Source organism: Camelus dromedarius, chromosome 7 (genome assembly GCF_036321535.1).
Source record: "Camelus dromedarius isolate mCamDro1 chromosome 7, mCamDro1.pat, whole genome shotgun sequence".
Lineage (NCBI taxonomy): Eukaryota > Metazoa > Chordata > Mammalia > Artiodactyla > Camelidae > Camelus > Camelus dromedarius.
In genome coordinates this window covers 5,481,079-5,504,492 of record NC_087442.1, presented here as the reverse complement: position 1 = coordinate 5,504,492, position 23,414 = coordinate 5,481,079, and the positions used below count along the sequence as shown (strand labels likewise).

The window sequence follows — 23,414 nt, the reverse complement described above, 5'->3', positions numbered from 1 at the left end:
TAGGAGAACCATCCCACCCACATGGCCCTAAGGAGATCATATGAAGGCAGTACCCCCTCAAGTCAAACTTGAGATGCAGGGTTGAAGGTTGAGTAGTGAGGTGCTGAATGGGGGAATTTGAGCAGTATAGCCCCACTTGACTATAAAGGATTCTGTTTTCTGGTCTTCTAGTGGTATTTGCCCAGTTTTGCCCATATTCTCAGTATTTGCCTATTTTTGCACTGTGTTATTTTGTGAGGTTTAATTGGGAAATGGAAAGGACAATTAACATTTTTAAATGGTTAAACTAGAACAAGAATTTTTAAAAACATACCAAAGAAACAGTTATTTTCCAAATTGCCAGTAAGCAGTAATCTCCTAGAAACAGGGCTGACAGATTCCATCACAACATGAACAGTTGTGCACATTCAACAAACTATGCCCACCTGTTTAGCCTACTTGTCTACAACCTAAGCTCTGGCCCTTCTAGTTACACGTTCAGCTCAGGCTGACAGGCAGAATGAGGGTAGAAGAACCCGTTCCAAGTAAGTGGTCATTTATTTGCTCCAGAGAGAGTCCAAAATGCTCATTGCTGTGCCTTCTCTGAGTGAGGCCCTGGTGTGAGTTTGGAGACTCAGAGGAAGACACTCCTGCTTCACCCTCAGGCCAGCACCAGCCTGAGAGAGTCTTCAGACAGTTACACCATCTGTAAGTAGTAGCAGATTTGTTTTTTTCTTTTCTAAATGGTATGACTAATTTTTATTGTCTTATTGCTTTGGCTAAGACAGCTAGTGTAATATTGGATAAAGGTGGTGGTACAGGATATCCTTGCTGACTTTCAAGTGAAAACTTCAGGTGTTTCAGTATTAAACTATAAGCGTGGGCTTTGATTTTTGTTTCTTTTCTTTTCTTTTTTCTGTTTTCTGCCTTTTAGATTAGATTACTTAATTGTTTTAATCCCCCTTTATGCTGCAAATTATAGGTTATATTTTTATTCTCTTAAAGTTTACTCTTAAATTTTAAATATATAAATATATAAACTTAATAATAATTGAAGTTAATCAATAATGCTTTGCTTCTTTTAATCAAAAGATATTCTTAGGTCACTTGGAGATCTTGGGTGTTATTCTTTTTTTTGTTTGTTTGTTTGTTGTTCTTTGTTTATTTTTTCTTATTTTATTACAGTATAGTTGATTTACAGTATTGTTAATTTCAAGTATACAGCAAAGTGATTCAGTGATATATTTTTCAGATTATTTTCCATTATAGTTTATTACAAGATACTGAATACAGTTCCCTGTGCTATACAGTAAATCCTTGTTGTTTGTCTGTTTTATATATAGTAGTTTGTATCTGTTAATTCGATACTCATAATATATTCCTCTCCACTCTCTTTCTCCTTTAGTAACCATAAGTTTGTTTTCTATGTCTGTGAGTCTGTTTCTGTCTTGTATATAGATTCATTTGTATTATTTTTGAGATTCCACATGTAAGTGATATCATATAATATTTGTCTTTCTCTATCTGACTTACTTCTCTTTGTATGATAATCTCTAGCATCCACATTGTTGCAAATGGCAATATTTCATTCATTTTATGGCTGAGTAATATTCCATTGTGTGTGCATATATGTGTGTGAGTATATATGTATACAACATCTTCTTAAATCAATTGTCTGTAGATGGGCATATGGGCTGTTTCTATGTCTAAGCTATTATAACTAGTGTTGCCATGAACATTGAACATTAGGGTGTTTTCATCTTTTCTGGATATATGCTCATAAGTGGGAATCCCAAATCATATGGTAACTAATTGTTCCCTATTTAGATATATTTTTGTTGTGTTTGTTGGAAGAGATGAGCTCCACAGTTTCCTACTCTGTCATCTTGATCCCCCTCCTTGGGTGTCATTCTTGACTTGGGGGGAAAAACTGTTCTGTGAGATCTCCACATTGAGATCAGATCTCTCCATGGTGAGATCTCTCTTCATCCCTGCTCACCTGCTTTCTCTCATTCTGAGCACTGTCTCATGGACACATGAGACAACATTCTAACTCTCTCCTGTGAAGTGACCATAACATTATGTGACAGGAAAGACAAACGATAGAGGAGGTGAGATAGAAAACAGCTGTGGCAAAGACAAGAGGCAGTGTGGCTGCACACACAGGTCGATTGCCAGCAGTCTTGTTCCTACAGCAGTTCTGGTAACTGGTCTAACCTCAATTGTACACACAGACTTTCCGGGGACTTGCTGAGATGCACATGAACAAAACCTCATATCACACTGTTAAAGTGAAAAACAACCAGAGACCAGGCTTGGAAACTCCCTGAGTAGATAAAACCAGTAGTGATACAAACAAAGCTTCATTTAGCTTATTTTGCAAGACTAACTAACTGGGCCATTTCTTGCTTATGCTTCTGGAAACCATAAGCAAAAATTAAACTTCCCCAAAACTGATATGAGATAATCACTAAAAAATTCCCTATCATTTAAGAAAATCCTAATATTCTAGACTATTGCTATAAAGAATAAATAGTCACTGCCTTGTCATTACCTCAGCTGCTATGTGAAAACATAGCCCTGAGCTTCTCCCATGGTTTGATCTGAGTGCTCCCAGCTTGCAAACTATATTTTTGGTGAGTGCAAGATAATCTTTTACTGCTTATGACTTCAGTGGTTCATTGGTTTTACTTCTGTTATTTCTGACCTTTTGATAATATCTAATTAAGTGTACAGACTTTAGAGAGTGATGGAGAACCCGTCATCAAACAAACTGCCAAGGGGAGAAATGGAGACCTTGGAAGACTTGGTCCCAACCCTGTGTCGAGACCTTGGAGGAGGGGACATCACTGACTGTTGATCTTTCTATTACTGTCCAGTATCTCCTAGACGGAGTTTGCTCCCACTGCTGACAGAGGAAAGGTAAGAATTCAGGGGCTATTGAATGCATGTTCTTCCTTGCAGGGAGACGAGAAAAAGACCTGAACTACCAGGAATGGGCTGTGCACTCCCTGCCTCCTTGATTATTTTGTGCTAAAATGTAGATTAAGTTGACTTAATTTATCCTTAAATGTCTCCAACTCAACACTCCTCTGATGAACGTGGAGTCAAAACCCCAGGGCCAGATGACTTATACTGATATTTCTCTGCCAGAGCCCTTTGCTCCAAGCTTCCCAGTTTGTCACTGTCCCTCACTGGTCTGGTCACCCTCTAGGGTCTCCAAGCAGGGATGGCTAGCCCTCTGAACCAGCCCTGCAGGGTTACACCTGCATTCTGCCCAGCTCCTTGAGAATTGAGTCAGCCTCGTTGGGGTCTTGGGCTGCATTTTGAGCTCCTGGGTGAGCAGGGCTCTCATGCTCACAGGGTGAAGTGAGAAGCCCAGGGGAACTCTAAGGTCCCAGTAGGATGAGACCTTAGATCCTCTGCCACAATCTTCACTTTAACTGTAAACAAGTGCCACTCAGAGGCTTTATGAGTCTTGCCCAGAAAGCACAGTGGCTTCCTGATGCCCAAAACCTTCATCATCTGACCCTCAGACTCGTGTTCTTTTCACTTCCTTGTGTCTTAACAGGAGGCACAAATGCTGACGCAACACGAGAAAGTCCAACGCTGAGGGGGCTGGCAGGGGGAAACCAGCAACACTGTGCTGATGGAAAATTTCTTAAGTCACTCATAGTCATAATTCGTTCTGTGGTAATACTCAGGGGGACGATCTCATGTATTAATAGGGAGAGACAGAGATGACTTTAGGGGAAGGCTAAAAAAAAGTTCCTATATATTTTAATGCAGTAGAAAAGGGCTTTTAGAGTTAATACACTACAATGGTTTGTTAACACCAATACAGTTCCCTAGGCAGGAATTCAAATTCCTGTCCCTGTGTGAGCATGTCTCAGGGTCAGGGGGCCAAACTTACAGGGAAGAGGCTCATGCAGTCATCTCTGACCACCTTAGCCTAACAGTCTGCCTGCTCCCCAAAATGTCCTTCATCTCTTGGAAAAGGAAATCATTGCCCAGTGTCCAGATTAAATTAACCTCTGAAGCAAATTCCTCCATAGAGGTGCTAATCCTCAGAAAGCAGGAGAGGCTGCTAACAGGCTGGGAGCTGAGGACCACGGTGTGTGTGTGTGTGTGTGTGTGTGTGTGTGTGTGTGTGTGTGTACTTTTGTGAGCAAGGTCTCTGAGGAGCAGCCTGTGCAGAGTCTACAGCAGCCTTTCCAGAAAAGCTAGTGCCTTTGCCCTCCTCCCTGTGACCTTCAGTTCTGGAATCTATCAGGACCCCGAGCCAGGATCGAAGGGAAGGGTGTGTTCTTGTAAGGCTGCATACTTTAGTATCCCTGACATAGTGGGGTACGGAACTGGGGTCAGGATTGTTTAAAAGACATTGTGCAAGAAAGAGAAAAAGGAAAGGAAGTGGGAGAGAGAGACGCAGTCTAATACTGGGTAACACATGGCTGGAGAAGTAAGAAAAAAAGAAGGAAGGGGGAGAAAAACGGGATTTTGTGTAGCTAGATGGTAACTTCTCTCTTACCTCAGTTTCACTTCTTTTTTTCCTGTAACTGAAGCACAGTCCGTTACAGTGTGTCAGTTTCTGGTGTACAGCACAATGTCCCCGTCATGCATATACATACATAGATGTGTTTTCAAATTCTTTTTCATTAAAGGTTATTACAAGATATTGAACATAATTCCCTGTGCTATACAGAAGAAACTTTTAAAAAATCTATTTTTATATATAGTGGCTAACATTTGTAAATCTCAGACTCCCAAATTTATCCCTTCCCACCCCCTTTCCCCAGCACCAGTTTCATTTCTTAAATGTGACCGTCATTTACTAAATTGAGGTTCCTGCAACCCAGCTTTATCATGTGTCTGTTGCTCAAGAGACCCTAACTATAGGTCAGTTTGTGCTTCCTGGCCTGGAATTGACAGATTTACATCAGGCTGCAGACTTTCTATTTGGCTACCTTATAGTAAGAGACAAGCGATAGGCTTGGGGTCATGAAAGTTCCCTTCCAGGCACTGGCCCCACACTCATTCTCTGAGTAACGTTGGTCGGATTACTCAACTTTCTGAATAATGTTTTTACTTATTTTAAAATGGAGCTAATAGCTCTTTCTCTTCCTGTCCCAGGTGATTCGGGATCTCCCGGCTCCGGTGCAGACATGGCCTAGTTGAGGAACCACACCACACACAACCAGTCCTGAAAATGGCACAGAAATGGCATCAAAAAACCCTGACCACAACGATATGAATCTCTTAAGGGGGTGGACCCCAAGTTCCTGAGGAACATGCGCTTTGCCAAGAAGCACAGCAAGAAGGGCCTGAAGGAGATGCAGGCCAACAACACCAAGGCCACAAGCGCATGTGCTGAGGCCATCAAGGCTCTCATAAAGCCTAAGGAGGTCAAGCCCAAGATCCCACAGGGCGGCAGCTGCGAGCTCAGTCGACTTGCCGACATTGCTCACCCCAAGCTCAGGAAACGTGCTCATGTCTGCAGCATCACCAAGGGTCTCAGGCTCTGTCGGCCAAAGGCCAAGGCCAAGGCTCAGACCAAGGCCGCAGCTCCAGCTGCAGCTGCAGCTGCAGCTCAGGCTCCCAAAGGTGCCCAGGCCCCTACACAGGCTCCAGAGTAGAGGCTTTCATCTCTGATGTGAGGATAGAAGGACTAGTGTGACCCCTGTGCTGCTGTCTGCATGGGGCTCATGTCTACCTGTGCTGTTTGTACAAATAAACTTGAGGCAGGATCTGTCGGTCAAAAAAAAAAAAAAAATGGAGCTAATAATCTCTACTTCCCAGTATGGCTGTAAGTATGAAATGAGAGGGAGATATAAAGCACAGTGTTTAGCCAGAAGTAACTAAACACATGGTAGAGGCATCTGTTTCACAGTTTAGCTGTGTACTTTTTCCCGCCCATGAAACACTTCTACCATCAAGCCTTCATTCCTCCTACCTGTCTATTTGTCTGTCCCCAAAGCTCTCCACACATCCCATCCTCCCACCCTTTAGTGAAAATCTCCTCTATGACCTCCTACATGGTCGCTTGAGATCTGGTCAATCCTCCGCCCCTGTCGGTCAGACATTGTTTCTTGGACTCCATTTTTCCACATATGTTGGTTTTGTCTTTTCATTAACATATGAGGACACCTGTAGAGATGAAGCCACACTGGTTTCTTCTTTTTCCCCTTACTTCATCCTCTGACACGTGACAGACACATCAGAGACATCTGACTTTATGTAAATGACTACCTACTCTGATGGTCCCCAGAGCCATGGAAACCAGTACTGCTAGCTACTTTGTAGACTTACTGTGATTAGACTAGTGGTTCAAAGTGTGGGCCATGGACCAGCAGCATGAACTGGAAATGGGTTAGAAATGCAGAGTCTTGGGCTCCATCTCAGACTTACAGAACCAGAAACTCTGGGAGTGAAGTCCAACAATCTGTGTTTTAACAAACCATCCAAGTGAGGCTGACGCACGGTAAAGATTGAGAACCACTGAGCTAAGGCATTTTCTGAAGGTCTTTCACCTCTGATTAAATCAGCTAGAGGGGGAGCTTAGAGGAGAGAAACAAAGCACATCTGAAATGTAAATGTTTCAGTTGAGAAAGTCAGCAGTGGACCCTCTCATCTAAGATGGACCTAAAAGAAAGAAAATGTAGGGGTGCTTTGGACAATGAAGAAATGGCCTAAATGTCCTATGTAGGGAGCAAAGCCAGAAAGTTAAGGTGCCTCAGAGATAAACCTCTTACTTCTATTTACAGTTGGGTACAGGGCTTCAGCTCTACAGCTGGAACCCAGACATGATGGTAACCCAACCTCAACAATGTAAATGATGACATGTGGTCTCAAAATGCAGTCCTTGGACCAGCAGCATTAGTGTCACCCGGGGACTTGTAGAAATCCCACTCTTCAGGCTCCACCCAAACCCTACTAACTCAGAAACTCCAGGGGTGCTGCCTGGCCATAGATGTTTTCACAAGCTCTTCAGGCAATTCTGATGCAGGCTAAGGTTTGGAAACTGTTGTGCTAGGCACTGGGGCTACAGGTTTTACATGCATTTCTCCATTTAATTCTGACAATCCTATAAGTAGTTTAAGTTTTTCCCATTTTAAGATGAAGGAAATTAGGGTCATATTTGCCCAAGGACACATAACTGGTCAGTGGCCATTGTGGTCAGGGGCCAAAACCCTGTTGTGTATATATACAAAGGATGTGTTTTGGCCATCTATGGTCCCTGATGGGCTCTGGGTTATTAAAACTGGGAGTGGGGGGCAGGAGGAAGATGGCAAGTTAGAACTAGAGCAAATTGAGCTTTGTCTACAATTTCTGTGAATGATATCCAAACCCAGGATCTGGTAGCAAGTGAGACCTGAGGTGCCTCTTTTAAAAGATCCTGCATGTCTGAGAGCAATGGGTCATAGACTACAGCGAACGAATCTTCCAGCCTACACCTGGTGTTTGAGGACTTGAACCTTTAACTCTTCGCTGGAATTATTTCGATCTATATTCAGTCCCTTTGACCTCTTTGACAGTCTCTCCCTGTGTGTTGTTATCTTTACCTAACCACTCTCCTGGTGGAAGAGCTTTACTCAGAAGAGAGGAATGACAGCTCAGGGAGAATGGGCAGGTGCATGTTCAGCACAGGGGGACTTCAGTCCCTTCAGATGACACCAAGTCAGTTGGTTTTCTGCCCTCTCAGAGGATGAAGCTTGCCTCAGGTGCAGCTCTGGGGTTGTGGTTTCCTTTCACAGATATGATAGAAACAGTTATTTTTCACTTTTGGTTAAAATAAAAAGAAAACACCCGGAAACCAAATTCTTCTCAAGATAGAGCTGAACATAGAACAAACCTGGAAAATATAAGAGTTCTGTGTGGGAAGTGGTTGGAAAGGAAATGAAGGGTGGACAGGCTTCCTGAGCCCAGGGGAGGGGTCAGGAAATAGATTGGGTGGAGACCTCAGTGGGCTCACCCCAAATTTCACAAATAGGGTCCTTCTACAGCTCACTTGAGCCACAATAGTTCTGCTTTCATGCACTGAGGGGGTGGGGTGGGTGGGGAGGCAAAGGAAGTGAAAGAGGACATTGAGGAGGACACCCCCCCGCAAAAGATATCCAAATGCAGAGCATGCAAAACAGGATAAAGGACAGGGCTTTTGAATCTGCTTTTCGCACAGCTCACAGCTGGGACCATGAAAGTTCAACCCCAAGTCTTTTTCTAAGCAGTCTTTTCTGACTACCCACCTCTGGTTAATTTAGCTTATCTCTTACACACTCCCAATGCACCCTGGCATTTTCCTTAATAACATTCACCATGCTATAGTCTTTGTTCAATGTCAGGCTTGCCTAAGAAAGGAAGAGGTGATGGGGAAAGGTGGTGATGGTAAAAATCTTATTTTCTGAAAAGATAGAACCAGAATGCTTCTGGAGAGGAAGTATCTATTCAGAAAAACACCAGACTGAGAAATTTGGAAGGAAGATGAGACACCCAAACTAGATACAGCTAGAACCAGGGAAATCAAAGGAAGAAGAATTACTTTGTTTTAGAAATGGAAAGATCACTCATGAAGAAATGCAAAAATTCTTAATTAGCTATTAACAGATAGAATCCAGCAATACCTTAAATGATAAAGATTTGTCCCAAGTATGCAAAGATGATTCAGTATCAGGAATACTTTCATATAATTTAATGTTTTATAAAGCCAAGGAGAAACATAATTCTGTCATCTCCTTAGCTGATGAAAAGAAAAATTTCCTTCCTATCTGCTTTGGTAAAATTCAGCATCTAATAATTGATTACTTTCTTACCATAATAAAAATTTCCATCTCAACCTCAAAGCCTGCACTTTGTTTAACTGGAAACACTGTGGTATTACCACAAAAGTTAAGAACAAGTTAAGGAAACCTACCATATTGTGATTATTTCATATTCTTTTAGACACAAGTCACAATAAACTAACAGTGAACAAAATTGGATTTAAAAAAAAAATCCAAGAGGATAAGATGATCATTTCTGGCTGCATAAAGAACAAATCAATATCAAAAAGACTAACAAGAGAATTTAAACATGAGCAACAGATTTATAAGACAGACATTAATTTAAAAAGTCATAGATCTTCAACAGAGGAAAAATGATTCAACCACATTCATACTTCATAACACATATAAAAATCACACTGATATAATTTTTCATCAATTAAATTGACAGATAAAACCATGAGCAAGGATATGGGGGAATTAATAAAATGCCGGTATAACTAATTTGGTTAAATTTTTTTATTGTGGACAATTTAGTAGCATCTATCAAAATTGCAAATGAATCTACCAATTGTCTAGCAATTTCATTTCTAGGAATCTATTCAGGTGAGCCAATTATCTATTGCTGTATAACAAATCACTCCAAAACTCATAAAACAACAGTTTTATTATGCTCATTATTTTGTGTGTCAGGAAGTCGAGCAGAGCACAGAAGGTGCCAGGTGCCTCTGCTCCATGAAGCCCGGGGCTTCGGTAGGAGTGGCTCAAATGGCTGGGACACTGGACTAGAGCCACATGTCTGTGCCTCTCTGGTTGTCAGCTGTGTCCCTCGATTCTTCTCTGTGTTGTATTTGTTGGAGGTGGAATGTCTTCACTGTTCACCAAGGTGACAGCATTTTACTCCTGGTGGTTTTGATTCCAGCGTTCACCACAGTAATGTAAAGTCAGAGGAATTTAAAGGAGTTATTGGTCATCTTTGTGCACTAAGAGAGGAGGGCAATCAAAGAGCAGGTAAGCAGTCACAGCGGTTATTCAGTGGGGGTGACACTGTGCGGGGATGAGCTGGTAAAGGAGAGGGTGAAACAGTCCATCCCTGGGGTAGGCCCAGGTCCAATTCCGAGGAGCTGGGAACTATCTTTACATCATGGGACGTGACGTACCATTAACTCCAGAAGGAGATGATTGTAAGCCATCATCTAAAACCATAGACAAAGCAATGCAATGGAATAAAACTCAAAATAGACATCTCTTTGTGTTCCCTTGCTTGCATACATACCTCTTTTGGTAACGTAACACTGCTGTAATCACATCTTTTAGTGGAATGCTTCTGTTGGTGTCATTTGTTTGATGTAAATTTTCTTGAAAATTTTTCTAATTTAAAAATTTAGTCATAAATTTTCACAATTATTCCATGAGTTTGACCCTTCTTAAAACTGTGAGCATCAATTGGGACCAGTTCTCTGGCAGTAAGTTCTTTGCCATGTAAAGCTAACAGTTCCTCACACTTTTCAGTGGACAAGTCACTAAATTCAGCCTCTTTAAAAAGATCCAGGTTGGTTTTGTTTGTTTGTTTGTTGAGGTTTATTCATTTGTTCACTGAGTTCTTGTTTTGTTTTGCTTTGCCCCCACCAATTCCGTGAAACTCTGGACATCAGGCATCCACTGTTCCTTTCCTCCTTCACCAGTTCACCCCACACACTGAACAGCCATTGTGACTGGTGTTTGATTTCCCTCCTCTCTCCACCAAACCTCTTTTCTTTTTCTTCTTTTTTTTTTTGATTGAAGTATTGTTGATTTACAATGTTATATTAGTTTCAGGTGTACAACACAGTGATTCAAACTTTTTATAGATTATATTCCATTTAAAGTTACTATAAGCTGTTGGTTATATTCCCTGTGCTGTGTATTACATCCTTGTATCTTGTTTATTTTATACCTAGTAGTTTGTACTTCTTAATCTCCTTCCCCTATCTTGTCCCTCCCCCGACCCCTCCCCGCTCTGGTAACCACAAGTTTGTTCTCTCTATCTATATTTTGTTATATTATTTATTTTTAAGGTTCCACATATCAGTGTAAACATATAGTATTGGACTTTCTCTGACTGACTTACTTCACTAGGCAGAATTTCATTCCTTTTATAGCTGAGTAATATTTCACTGTATATATATATACACATATATATACCACATCTTCACCCATTCATCTGTGAATGGACACTGAAGTTGCTTCCATATCTTGACTATTGTAAATAATGCTTCTGTGAACATTGGGGTCCACATATCTTTTCAAGCATCAAACCTCTTTCAAGCAACTCTAATCAGTACATAAATGTGTTTTAAATTATCTTGTTTTCTTTTAATTTGGGAGTGTAATTTGAATTCATAATGTACATTTAACCTTTCATAGGATAAATTTTTACTTAATGATATGGAGAATATGATTCCAATAATTAAAAACACATCCAAACAACATGGGCACAAGACATGATGCTGTCAGAAAGCAACAGAGATAGGCCCACAGTTCACTCTATATCCTCTTTCCCAGGCTCACATGCAATGTCATTGAATGCACAGTCAGATTTACATGCACAGTCAGATTTGCTATATGGGTTTTCAATCCAAATAATGAATTTGGGTAAAGCTGTGTATAGCAAATACTCAAATTATGGGTGTTTGAATGGTGAGGGATAACTTGAAGTTAAACATTCTCTGAATTCTTACTGATTAAAACATAATAGTGAGTTGAAAATAGTGAGTTGCTTAGTAGAGCAAAAATCGCAACAGGCCTAAAAGAGACCACTTCAATTTTTAATAAAAACCTCCCCATTCCAGTTTTTAGAAATTTCTTTGGTGTTAAACAATTTATTCCTTTTACTTTGCATTTTCTTACCATATTTTTACCTGTGCACCCCTCTCCATCAACAAACATAATGTTTTGTATTATCTTATTAAAAAGGATATACTCTATAATTGTGCTGTCCAATATGCTGGCCACTAGCCACATGAGATCATTGAATTATATGAATTAAAATTAAATAAAATTTAAAATTCATTTTCTCCACCACACTAACCACATTTCAAGGGCTCAATAGTCGCATGTGGCTGGTGGCTACCACGTTGAGCAATGCAGATATTGAACATTTTTGTCATCACAGAACATTCAATTGAACATCATTGCCAAGAAGAAATTTCATCAGGGGTGTCTTTAAAAGTATGCTGGGACTTCTCTTCAGATGGCCCAGTAATGAAGAATAATATTTGTCGCTCAAAACCTAGAGGAGTGGTATAAAAACAGAAGGTTCTTTTTCTCCAGCTGCAGGGGTTGCTGCTAGCTGTCAGCTCTGTCCAGAAATTGGCTTGTGCTGAGGAGAGATGCCTTATGTAAGTCCTTCCCAGGGGGAGTTTTCATCCAAAAACCGGCAAATGGGATTATAAAGCACAGCCACTCACCTTCACTCTAAAGGTGCAACCAGACTTTAGATCTCTGCATCTTTGTGGAGTGGGCATTTGTTGTAACAGCATCACAGTTTAAGTTCCCTCTGCCTGATCCTGTGTTCTTTCCTCCCAGCTCAGGTGTTAATCCTGAGATGGCTCCCAAATAAACTCCCTGCATACCTGTCTCCATCTCAGCAGTCTGCGTTCCTTGGAGCCCAGACTTTAATACTCACACACATATACCACCTATATTGGGAAATGTATTAACATAATTTACAATATTAATAGGTTAAAAGAAAAAATCGTGGAATTATTGCAATCAACATGAAAAGACATTTTTACAAACTTACATCTCAGATAAAAAGACTTTAATGAAATAAGGCTGCAAGAAGTAGACTATACTGATTTCAAAATAAACTAATTAAATGTCAAAATCTAGCATCAGTGTTAATGATAAAATACTAGGTGCCATGAAGTTAAAATAAAAAGTAAGAAACAAAATTAGCTCACCTTTTTTAAATGGCAATAACCAATGGAAATTATACAAGGAAAAGCAATAAAAGGTCCACTTTGAGAAATAAGGGGATAAAATATCACTACTTGCAGCTGAGTCTTTGATAAACCTAGAAATCCCAAGATAATCAAAAGAAGTGAAAAAATTTTTTAATTTTTTTTGAAGTGTAGTTGATTTACAATGTTAGTTTCAGGTGTACAGTAAAGTGATTCCGTTATACATATACATACATACATTTTTTTCTTTTCAGATTCTTTTCCATTATATGTTATTACAAGAAATTGAATATAGTTCCCCATGCTGTACAGTAGGTCCTTGTTGTTTACCTATTTTATAATGTAGTAATGCATGTCTGTTAATCCCCAACCCCTAATTTATCCCTCCCTGCCCTTTCCCCTTTGGTAACCATAGTTTGTTTTCTATATCTGTGAGTCTGTTTTTGGTTTGTAAATAGAATTTGTATCTTTTTAAAATTCCACATGTAAGTGATATTATACGATATTTACCATTCTCTGACTTACTTCACTCAATATTATCACCTCTAGGTCCATCCATGTTGATGCAAATGGTATTAGTTTATTTTTTATGACTGAGTCACATCCCATTATATATATAACACACACAAACACACACACACACACACACACACACACACACACACACCTTATACACACCTTCTTTATCCACTCATCTGTCAATGGACTTTTAGGTTGTTTCTAAGTCTTGGCTATTGTAAATAGTGCTGCTAAGAACACTGAGGTACATGTATCTTTTTGAATTATATTTTTCTCTAGATATATACCCAGAAGTGGGATTGCTGTGTCATATGTCAAGTCTATTTTTAGTTTTTAAAGGAACCTCCATACCGTCCTCCATAGTGGCTGCACCAATTTATGTTCCCACCAACAGTGTAGGAAGGGAAGTCTCTTTTCCCCCACACCCTCTCCAGCATTTATCATTTGTAGACTTCTTAATGATAGCCATTCTGGCCGGTGTGAGGTAATATCTCATTGTAGTTTTGATTTGCATTTCTTTGATAATAATCGATACTGAGCAGCTTTTCATGTGCTTTTTAGCCATCTCAATGTCTTTTTTGGAGAAATGTCTGTTTAGGTCTTCTGCTCATTTTTGATTGGGTTGTTTGGTATTTTAATATTAAGCTGTATAAGCTATTTGTATGTTTTGGAAATCAGTCCCTTGTCAACTGTGTCATTTGCAAATATTTTCTCCCAGTCTGTAGGTTGCTTTTTGTTTTGTTTATGATCTCCTTTGCTGTACACAAGCTTGTAAGGTTAATTAGATCCCATTTGTTTATTTTTGCTTTGATTTCCATTACTCTAGGATCTGGTTCAAAAAATATTGCTGAAATTAATGTCAAAGAGTGTGCTGCCTCTTTTATAGTATCTGGTCTTACGTTTAGGTCTTTAATCAATTTTGAGCTTATTTTTGTATATAGCATTAGAGAATGTTCTACTTTCTTTTACATGTAGCTATCCAGCTTTCCCATCACCACTTGTTGAAAAGACTGTTTTTTCTCCATTGTATATTTTTGCCTCTTTTGTCATAGATTAATTGACCATAAGTGCGTGGGTTTATTTCTGGTCTTTCTATCCTGTTCCACTGATCTATGTGTCTGTTTTTGTGCTGGTACCATACTGTTTTGATTACCGCAGATTTGTAGTATAGTCTAAAGTCAGGGAGTATGATTCTTCCAGTTCCACTCTTCTTTCTCAAGATTGTTTTGGCTATTTGGGTCTTTTGTGTTTTTATACAAATTAAAAAAAAATTTTTGTTCCATTTCTGTGAAAAATATCATTGGCAGGGATTGATAGGGATTGCATTGCATTTGTATATTGCCTTGGATAGTATGGCCATTTTAACAATATTGAGTCTTCCAATCCAAGAATATGGTATATTTTTCCATCTGTTTGTGTTGTCTTCAATATCTTTTGTGTCTTATAGTTTTTGGAATACAGGTCCTTTGTTTCCTTAGGTAGGTTTATTCCTAGGTATTTTATTCTTTTTAATGTGATGGTAAATGGGGTTGTTTTAAAACTATTTTTAGAAATACTGAAACAAGTAAATTGGCAAGATGTAGTTAATTTATTAAAATTTTTTTTAATTTTTTTATTGAAGTTGGTTTATAATGTGTTAATTCCTGGTATGCAGCACTCCTTATTGTACTCCTCTGTACAAAATAGAAGTGCTTTAGAAAGCAGAGTGAAAGAGAAAATTCTGATTTAAAATAGCAACACAAAAACTTAAATCCTCAGAAATAAAGTTGACAAGAAATATATGTCCTCTACATATAGAAAGACATAATATTCTAGTGAATGACACAGAAACTGCCAGCCATTTTGCAAAAATGTTGTAACACTTAACACTCTTACCAACAATGCAGAGTTCTGGTTGTTCCACAGCCTCATTTGCTGTCTGTATTTATTTTTAATTTTTTAATTTTTAATTTTTTCCTCCAGTTTTATTGAGATGTAGTTGACAAATAAAACTGTGTATTTTTAAAGTGTCCAATGTGATGATTTGATATATGTATACTTTGTGAAATGATGATCACAATCACGTTAATTAACACATCTTTTATCCCGCACAGTTACTTTATTTGTGTATGTGGTGAGAATGACCAAGGTCTGCTGTCTTAGCAACTTTCAGATATACAATGCAGTATTATCATTAGCATCACCATGCTGTACATTAAATCCCCAGAACCTACTTATCCTATAACTGAAGGTTTTTATTCTTTGACCAGCATCTCCCCATCTCCCTCAACCTCCAGCCCCTGGTAATCACCATTATACTCTCTAAGCTCTAAAGAGTTCCACTTTCATTTTTTAGACTCCACATATAAGTGAGTTTATATGTGGAGCATTTGTTTTTTTCTGTCTGACTTATTTCACTTAGCATAATGCTCTAAGTTTCAGCCACATAGTCACAAATAACAGAATTTCCTCCTTTCTTGTGGCTGAATAATATTCTAGTCTATACAGCTTATACATCTTCTTTTTCCATTAATCCATTGATGGACACTTAGATTTTTTTTTTTCATATCTTGGCTAGTGAATAATGCTGCAATGGATATGGGAGAGCAGATATCACCTCAAAAATCCTGACTTGTTTCCTTTGGATATCTACCCAGAAAGGAGGATTGCTAGATCATTCAGTAGTTCTACTTTTAATTTTTTTTTAGGCGCCTCCATACCATTCTTCATAGTGGCTTTCCTAACTTACATTCCTACCAACATTGGACTCCTCTCCATCCTCACCAATACTTGTCTTTTTGATAACAGTCATCCTGACAGATGTGAGGTGATATCTCATTGTGATTTTGGTTGGTCTTTCCTTGATAATTAGTGATGTTGAGCAACTTTTCATGTACCTGTTGGCTATATGCCTGTCTTCTTTGGAAAAAATCTATTCAGATCCTTTGCTCATTTTTAAAATGGAACTATTTGTCAGGATACTTACATTCTCTAATAACTTTCTTTTGTTAACCAAAAATATCTGGGGGATTAAAAAACAATATTTTAAATATTTTATTAAAAATGTTTTTATATAGGTGCTTTACTGAATTTTATATGTGATTTAGAAAATTGATGGGCTTTGGGTTTGATATTGCATTATATTTGTTTTCATATAAAACCATAGGAAATAGGTCTTGTTAGTGTTTTGACAGAATGTTTTGTTTTTAGGAAGAGATTACTTGTATTAAGCAGGAGACTGCAGCAGTAACGGATCTGGAAGAATTCAAATGGGATATTTAAAGGCAATCTAAGTCCCATATCCTCTCTCCCCGGCTCTGGGGAATGTCATATAAATACGGAAAAAGAGCGTTTGAGTGAGTTCAACTTTAACTCTTTGGGTCATTCTTCCTTAATGTGGCGCTCAGATTGTTATTGTAGCCACTGCCCTGATCATTGCTCCCCAGAGGTGCTTCCCTGACACTGCAGAGCTGGACCGGAAGGGAAAGCAGGCAAGTCATAAGTGAGTTATTTCAAAATGCGTTCGTGATCGTGACTGTTCCTCACAGACTCAGACAACACGAGTATCTCTTGGGTTCCTCTTTGTGTACCCTCCCCCTTCCTGCACAGCTCCCTGTGCTGTGCGCCCCCCGCCCCCGCTCTTTCTGCCCCCACAGCAGCATTGGCCTTTAGTCTTGAGAACAGTCACTGCTACCAGTGTTCATGAGATGTAATTTCCCCTGCGGGTGGGGGAAGAGGGAGGTTTGTACTCAGGCAAACCCATAACTGTAAGGACACAGCCCAGGGAGAAAGGAATCAGATCTACCAGCAGCCCCAGCAGCCCTTGCTTTCCTGTCCAGTTTAAAGGATTTAAACACTGGTTTTTCACTATTGCCTAGAAAAGGCAGTCCACACGTAAACAAACAACTCCTGATTAAGTTTTCCCACTTTAACTGTTTATTTTTTTAAACGAGAGTTTCAGACACAGGCATGTGGTGGGGTTCTTTTGCAGTGGGGAAGCTCGGTGGAGATTGAAGAGAGGAAGAAGGCAGACTAGGTGTTTGTTTTGTGTGTTTTGTTTTTTGTTTTCTCTTCGGGGCAGAGTTGGCAAGTCACAGGTTTCAACAGGAAGCCATCTGTTCCTTTCGACAGTAAATCAGGTAAGCCCACATTCACAAGAAGTTCTGCAGTCTTGATTTCCAGTTCTCTGACTATGCCCGAAAAAATAATTTTTTGAAACAAATGTGCCCTATTTTAAGGGGAACAATTTAGAGTGATGACTTTCTGCTTAAGTGAAGCCAGTTTATGGGAAATGTAAACTTCATGTAATTTAGTTTACTCACAAAGAGAATTTCCTTAGCATAGAGCCAGTAAAAATGCTAACTGGGAAGAATTCGATCAATACTTGGTCATATTTCGGCCTTGTGTCTTTGGTTGAGGCCGCGGTTTTAAGATACTTCTCTCTGCATAGTAAACAGAACTAAACGGTAAGACTTCTTCATGATTGAGGAATGAGTGAAAATTCAAGTAATGAATGGATCCACTGAAGTGTGTTTCTGGATTAAAGGATAACGTACTTTTCCGGAGTCATGTTCTTACTTCCTTGTGTCTCTTGGGCAAGGACTCAGAATGAAGGGAGGAGGGTTGGAGACAAGGAGAAGGAAAGATGGGAAGAGGAGGGGAAGGAGCAAAGGAAAGAGGTGTCTGGACCTCGGACCCAAGGCAGACCTGGAAAGGACATGAGGAAAGCAGAGGTGTGTGGCCAAGGAAAGCAAGAGAAGGGGCAGGAGAGTCCTGAGAAGGAAGGAAGAAAATTAGATGAGGTGGGTGTGGAAATAAGAAGTAGGTGTAGCTGACAAATGAAGCCTACTTTCTTACTCACTGGGTTGACGCTGAGCAAGTGATTCAATTTCTCTGTAAAATAGAGATAGTAATCCTCATTCTCCCATCTCGTCAGCTTCCTGTAAGCAAGCGAAGCAGGACTGTGAACGTGCTCTGGAAATATAAGGGTCTTTCATGAGTCAGAACTAAAAATAATCATTTTTCTAATGCCATTTGCAGTAACATGGATGGCCCTGGAGAATGTCATTCTAAGTGAAGTAAGCCAGAAAGAGAAAAAAAAAAAAATTCCATACGATATCACTCACATGTGGAATCTAAAAAAAAAAAAAATGAACTTATATGTAAAACAGAAACGGACAGAAAACAAACTTATGGTTACAAGCGGGGAAGGGTGTGGGAAGGGATACACTGGGAGTTCGAGATTTGCAGATACTGACTGGTATACATAAAATAGATAAATAAGTTTATGCTGTATGGCACAGGGAACTGTATTCAATATCTTGTAGTAGCTTATGTTGAAAAAGAATATGAAAACATATGTATATTCATGTATGACTGAAACATTGTACTATACACCAGAAATTGACACAACATTGTAAACTGACTATACTTCAATTTTAAAAAATCATTTTTCATGTAACAGAAAAAATCTGAAAAGAAAATATATATGTGTATGTATATATATAACTGAATCACTTTGCTGTATACCTGAAACTAACATTGTAAATCAACTACACTTGAATAAAAATTTTAAATATAAATAAAGTTAAAAATAAAGTTATAGAGTTATTTGCCCCTAAAATAATAATAATAATGATAATAATATATTTTTTAATTGGTCTCTGGTCTCTCTGTCCCTTAGGAACAGCAATGGGCCAAAATGAATGCAGTCAGTCTGGTAAGGAAGTGACTACATGTGTGCACCAGTTTTACCATATTCTGGGCCTATTTTATATAAAAATCATGCTACCCTCTCCAAGCAAAGTATAAGCTATTAGCTGTTTCTTCATTAGACAGAATGATTTCACACTGCTCATTCCGACACTTCCCTGGTCCAGCCGTTTCATTGGTGGTCATGACCACACTTCCGGCCAGCCAAGGGCAGAGGAGTCATCTCTCCTTGGAACAGAGGCAGGTTACTTATCCCACCTGGAGATGGAACCCAGTCTTGGCTACCCATCTCTGATCCTCAGAAAACTTGTCCTTTACAGGGCCAGAACTGGGTGGTATCGGCAACCTTTAAGTAATAAGATATGTTTCCAAGTCTATCTCATCCCCCAAGTATGTTTTTCTAGGCTCCTAAAAGGGCAGTGCCCACAGACCTAGAGAATTCTAGATGTTTTAAAAATCATTATTTTATCTGATAACAGAGTTAGCTTCTATTCCATAAATACATTGTGAGAGTATCTTTTCCCAGATCTTTCATTATCATTACAAATATTCCATTGGTATGATCAGTATGGTAATAACAAAGTACACTTGCTCTTAATAGGACCATCTACCAAGAGTCAACATGCTCCACACACCAGAGGATCAGAGCTGAGAATCATTCTGGTGGGCAAAACAGGGACTGGCAAAAGTGCTACAGGGAACAGCATCCTTGGGAAGCAGGCATTTGAGTCCAGGCTGAGTGCCCAGTCCTTGACTAAGACTTGCAGTAAAAGTCGGGGAAGCTGGGGGAGAGAGAGATGGTCATTATTGACACACCAGATATGTTTTCTGAGAAGGACCACTCTGATTCTCTGTACAAAGAGGTACAGAGGTGCTACCTACTCTCTGCACCAGGACCCCACGTGCTACTTCTGGTGACACAGCTGGGCCGCTTCACCACCAAAGATCAGCAGGCTGTGCAGAGGGTGAAGGAGATCTTTGGAAAGGATGCTATGAGACACACAATTGTCCTCTTCACCCGCAAGGAAGACCTCAAGGGAGACTCCTTGATGGATTACATCCATGGCTCCGATAACAAAGCCTTAAGCACACTGGTGGCTGCATGTGGGGGGCGAGTGTGTGCCTTTAATAACCGTCCTGAAGGGAGCAATCGGGATGACCAAGTGAAGGAGCTGATGGACTTGATTGAGAGCTTCGTGATGACGAAAAGGGGTGACCACTATACCAACAGGCTGTATAGTCTAGTGACTGGGTCACAATCCGGACCTCTGCAGTCAGAGAATAGATTAAAAGATTTCAAAGGGAGCTTTATAAAGTATGTGGAAATTCTGAGACATTGCACAACCATGACCAAAGCAAATTGCCTAAGAAAAGCCCTAGTCAAAACAGTAATGTATATTTTATTGTGTATTTTATTGTGTATTCAGGTGTTTGCCAAATTGTTAATTCAGTTCTTCTGTGTATTGCACAGAATGTGCAATTTCTTTTATCGTTTACCCTTTCATATATGCAATTTGTTCTGCAGCTTACTGTTAATTATACCCCCAAAATTAATGATAATTTTTAGAAAAACCAGGCAACTGGACTGCAAGACTCATAGATTATAGTTACAGATAGTGATTCCTTACTCACTGTTGTAGAGGGGGTGAAAAACGGTGCCTGAGTACATGTTTGCGATTCTGTTGTCTTTAAATCTTAACATCATCCTATTTGTTGATGAACCAAATTATTTTAAGTTATTGTTTTGAAATATAATGCCAAAATCTTTTGAAAGTTATAAGCATAAACTTCCTCTCATTTGCAAATCTCTAAAATCAGTGTTATGTTCCTGAAAACCCCTTTTCTTCTTTATACTACTACTATTTCTACTGAATACAACAAAAATAATAATAAAATTTCTATTAACTATAACAAAATAACAATAATAAGTAAACTGTAAAGTTCCTGAGGGCACATCTCTAATTCTGTTCTATGGTTTTATCCTCAGCAGATGGTAAGTAGACACACGGCTAATTTTTGTAACACAACAAATTCATGCTCAACAATCACACACAGATACACTCACACATCAACAGTCTGTTTTATGTGCATCAAATTTGCTTACCACTGAAAGAGGCTCAGCCAGCTTTCATCCCTGGCCCCCAGTCACAGTTAGCATTGAAACATACCTAGAGGCTTTACACTCCAGACAAGATGGCGGACTGGATCTCCTGAAGCATCATTAAATGCAAATAGAAGTTGAATTTATTAAAAGTAAACAAAATCTCTATGATTGACAAGCTCACTAGAAAATAAGGAAAACTCCAAAGATGAAGCAAACAATCCACCTAAAAATGATGTGAAGCTAAAAGGGGAGTTGAGAGCCATGAGGACAGGCAAACATGGAAGGCAGAGCTGCCCCAAAATAAATGCCTACATCAATCTTGAGATCAAGAAACTCAACCTTGTGTTGTCGATAAAGTTAAAGAGCAGATTCTGAGCTCTCTGATCCCCAAACACAAACACATATTAAATTAAGCCTTTCCTAGGAAACTAATATTACGAATTCTTTTTTTAACCACATATATAAGGCTATTGGCTGTTGTGATTTTTTTATTTCTTCTTATGCTTATCTTGGTAAGCTGTACTTTTCAAGGGATTTTTCCATTATGTTTAAATTGTTGAATTTATTTGCAGAAACATAAAATATTTTTATTATCTCTTTAATAAATACAAGAACAATAGTGATCATTCCTCTTTGAATTTTGATATTGGTAATTTATGATTATTTCTTTTTGTTTCATCAGCCTGGCTAGAGGTTTAATTTTATTAAATTTTATGAAACTCTAACTTTGATTTTTCTCCTTTATGTTTTCTCTGTTCCATTTTATTGCCTGTTTTTAACAATGTCTTCTCAATCTCTCAATTTATCCCTTCCCACCCCATTTACCCCTTGGTAACCATAAGTTTGTTTTCAATGTGAGTCTGTTTCTGTTTTGTAGATAAGTTCATTTGTGTCTTTTTTTTTTTTTTTTTAGATTCCACATATGAGTGATATCATATGGTTTTTTTTCTTTCTCTTTCTGGCTTTTACTTCACTTAGAATGACAGGTCCATCCATGTTACTGCAAATGGCATTATTTTATTATTTTTTATGGCTGAGTAGTATTCCATTGTATAAATATACCACAACATCTTTATCCAGTCATCTGTCAATGGACATTTAGGTGGTTTCCATGTCTTGGCTTCTGTAAATCGTGATACTGTGAACATTGGGGTGCATGTATCTTTTTGAATTAGAGTTCCCTCCAGATATATGCCCAGGAGTGGGATTGCTGGATCATGTGGTAAGTCCATTTTTAGTTATTTGAGGAATCTCCATACTATTTTCCATAATGGCTTCACCAAACTACATTCCCACCAGCAGTGTAGGAGGATTCCCTTCTAGAGAAGTATGTTTTTATTCTGTCCAATTCTTCTTGTCAGTGTGGACACTGAGAGCTTTTGAATCTTTCTCCAACTTAGCCAGAAGCAAAAAAATCCCTCATTTTAATTGATTTTTTTTCTTTTGAAACCTTCTGCAGCTTGTCTTTAATAGAAACACAATTTTCAGCTATCGTCCCACTTTTTGAACATTTGCACTGTTTTCCCCTTGGTGGTTCCAGAATTATGAGGTAATTGAAATTCTATTCTCAGTCCTTTTTTCTTCATGTCCTACGCATTTTCTCTGAGTGTTTCTCCCCATTCATTTGTCTTTAATGTCATGCTGGTATTTCTTCAAATATACCCATACCAGAGTCCTTTCTCTGTCTTTTATTAGTTGAAATTCATCCTAGGTTCTCACTTAAGTCTAGGTTTGTGTTAATGTTTGCGTCTCTCTCACTCAGAACTTTTATTCTCTTTGACTTCAGTGTCCCATTGTACATAACACTGGAAGATGAAACACATAGCATTTAACTTCTGATTTGGCTTATAAATTTCCATTTCCTTTTATGTTATTCTGTCAAACTAGGATGCTTGCCTGGTTCTTGTCCTGTGAGATTGAATCCTGGATAACACCTGCTTGGCTGATACTTCTAACAAGTAAATCTTGATTGCCACAACCTTCGTCTCCCCCACAAAAAAGAAGCTAGGATCTATATGACACTGAAATATTGCTTCTAAATGCTGGGGCATAGTGGGGCCAATGTCTTTCAGATAGTAAGTATTTCATTGAAGAAGTTATTTCCCTATAACCTCCTCTCCTGAGATGATATTTGGATCATTCTTATTCCTTTGTGGCTCTGGGGATGCTAATAGTTGAGCTCTGCCCATGTCAATGATCCCAGAAGGGTTGAACTTACTATTCTGCTCAGGAAGGATGTTTTCATTCTAGGTCACTTTTACTGGATTTATAAGGGTAGAGAAGAAAATAATGAACATGTAACTCTGAAAAGGAAAGAAGGAAGAGTGGAGGCAGGGAGGAGAGGAAGCAGGAGTCCCAGATAGTTCTGAGACCCAAGAGTCTCAGGGCTTCTGGCCTTAGATAGGTTTCCACAATGGATGGCAA

The 23,414-nt window shown here is 39.0% G+C and overlaps 2 protein-coding genes across 2 annotated transcripts; both read left to right on the top strand.

Moving 5' to 3' along the window:
- The first annotated feature begins 5,267 nt into the window (after positions 1-5,267).
- On the top strand, positions 5,268-5,767 carry LOC135321645 (large ribosomal subunit protein eL29-like). The gene has a single exon (XM_064487217.1). The coding sequence runs from the start codon at positions 5,268-5,270 to the stop codon at positions 5,610-5,612; it is 345 nt and encodes a 114-aa protein (XP_064343287.1). The 3' UTR covers positions 5,613-5,767.
- Positions 5,768-5,918: 151 nt separating this feature from the next.
- Positions 5,919-21,626, top strand: GIMAP2 (GTPase, IMAP family member 2). Its single transcript, XM_064487212.1, is given in 6 exon segments — positions 5,919-9,743; positions 16,385-16,676; positions 17,256-17,313; positions 18,858-18,893; positions 19,488-19,673; positions 19,676-21,626. Coding segments are annotated over 3 exon segments (1,032 nt in total). The 5' UTR covers positions 5,919-9,743; positions 16,385-16,676; positions 17,256-17,313; positions 18,858-18,865; the 3' UTR covers positions 20,494-21,626.
- Positions 21,627-23,414: the final 1,788 nt, after the last annotated feature.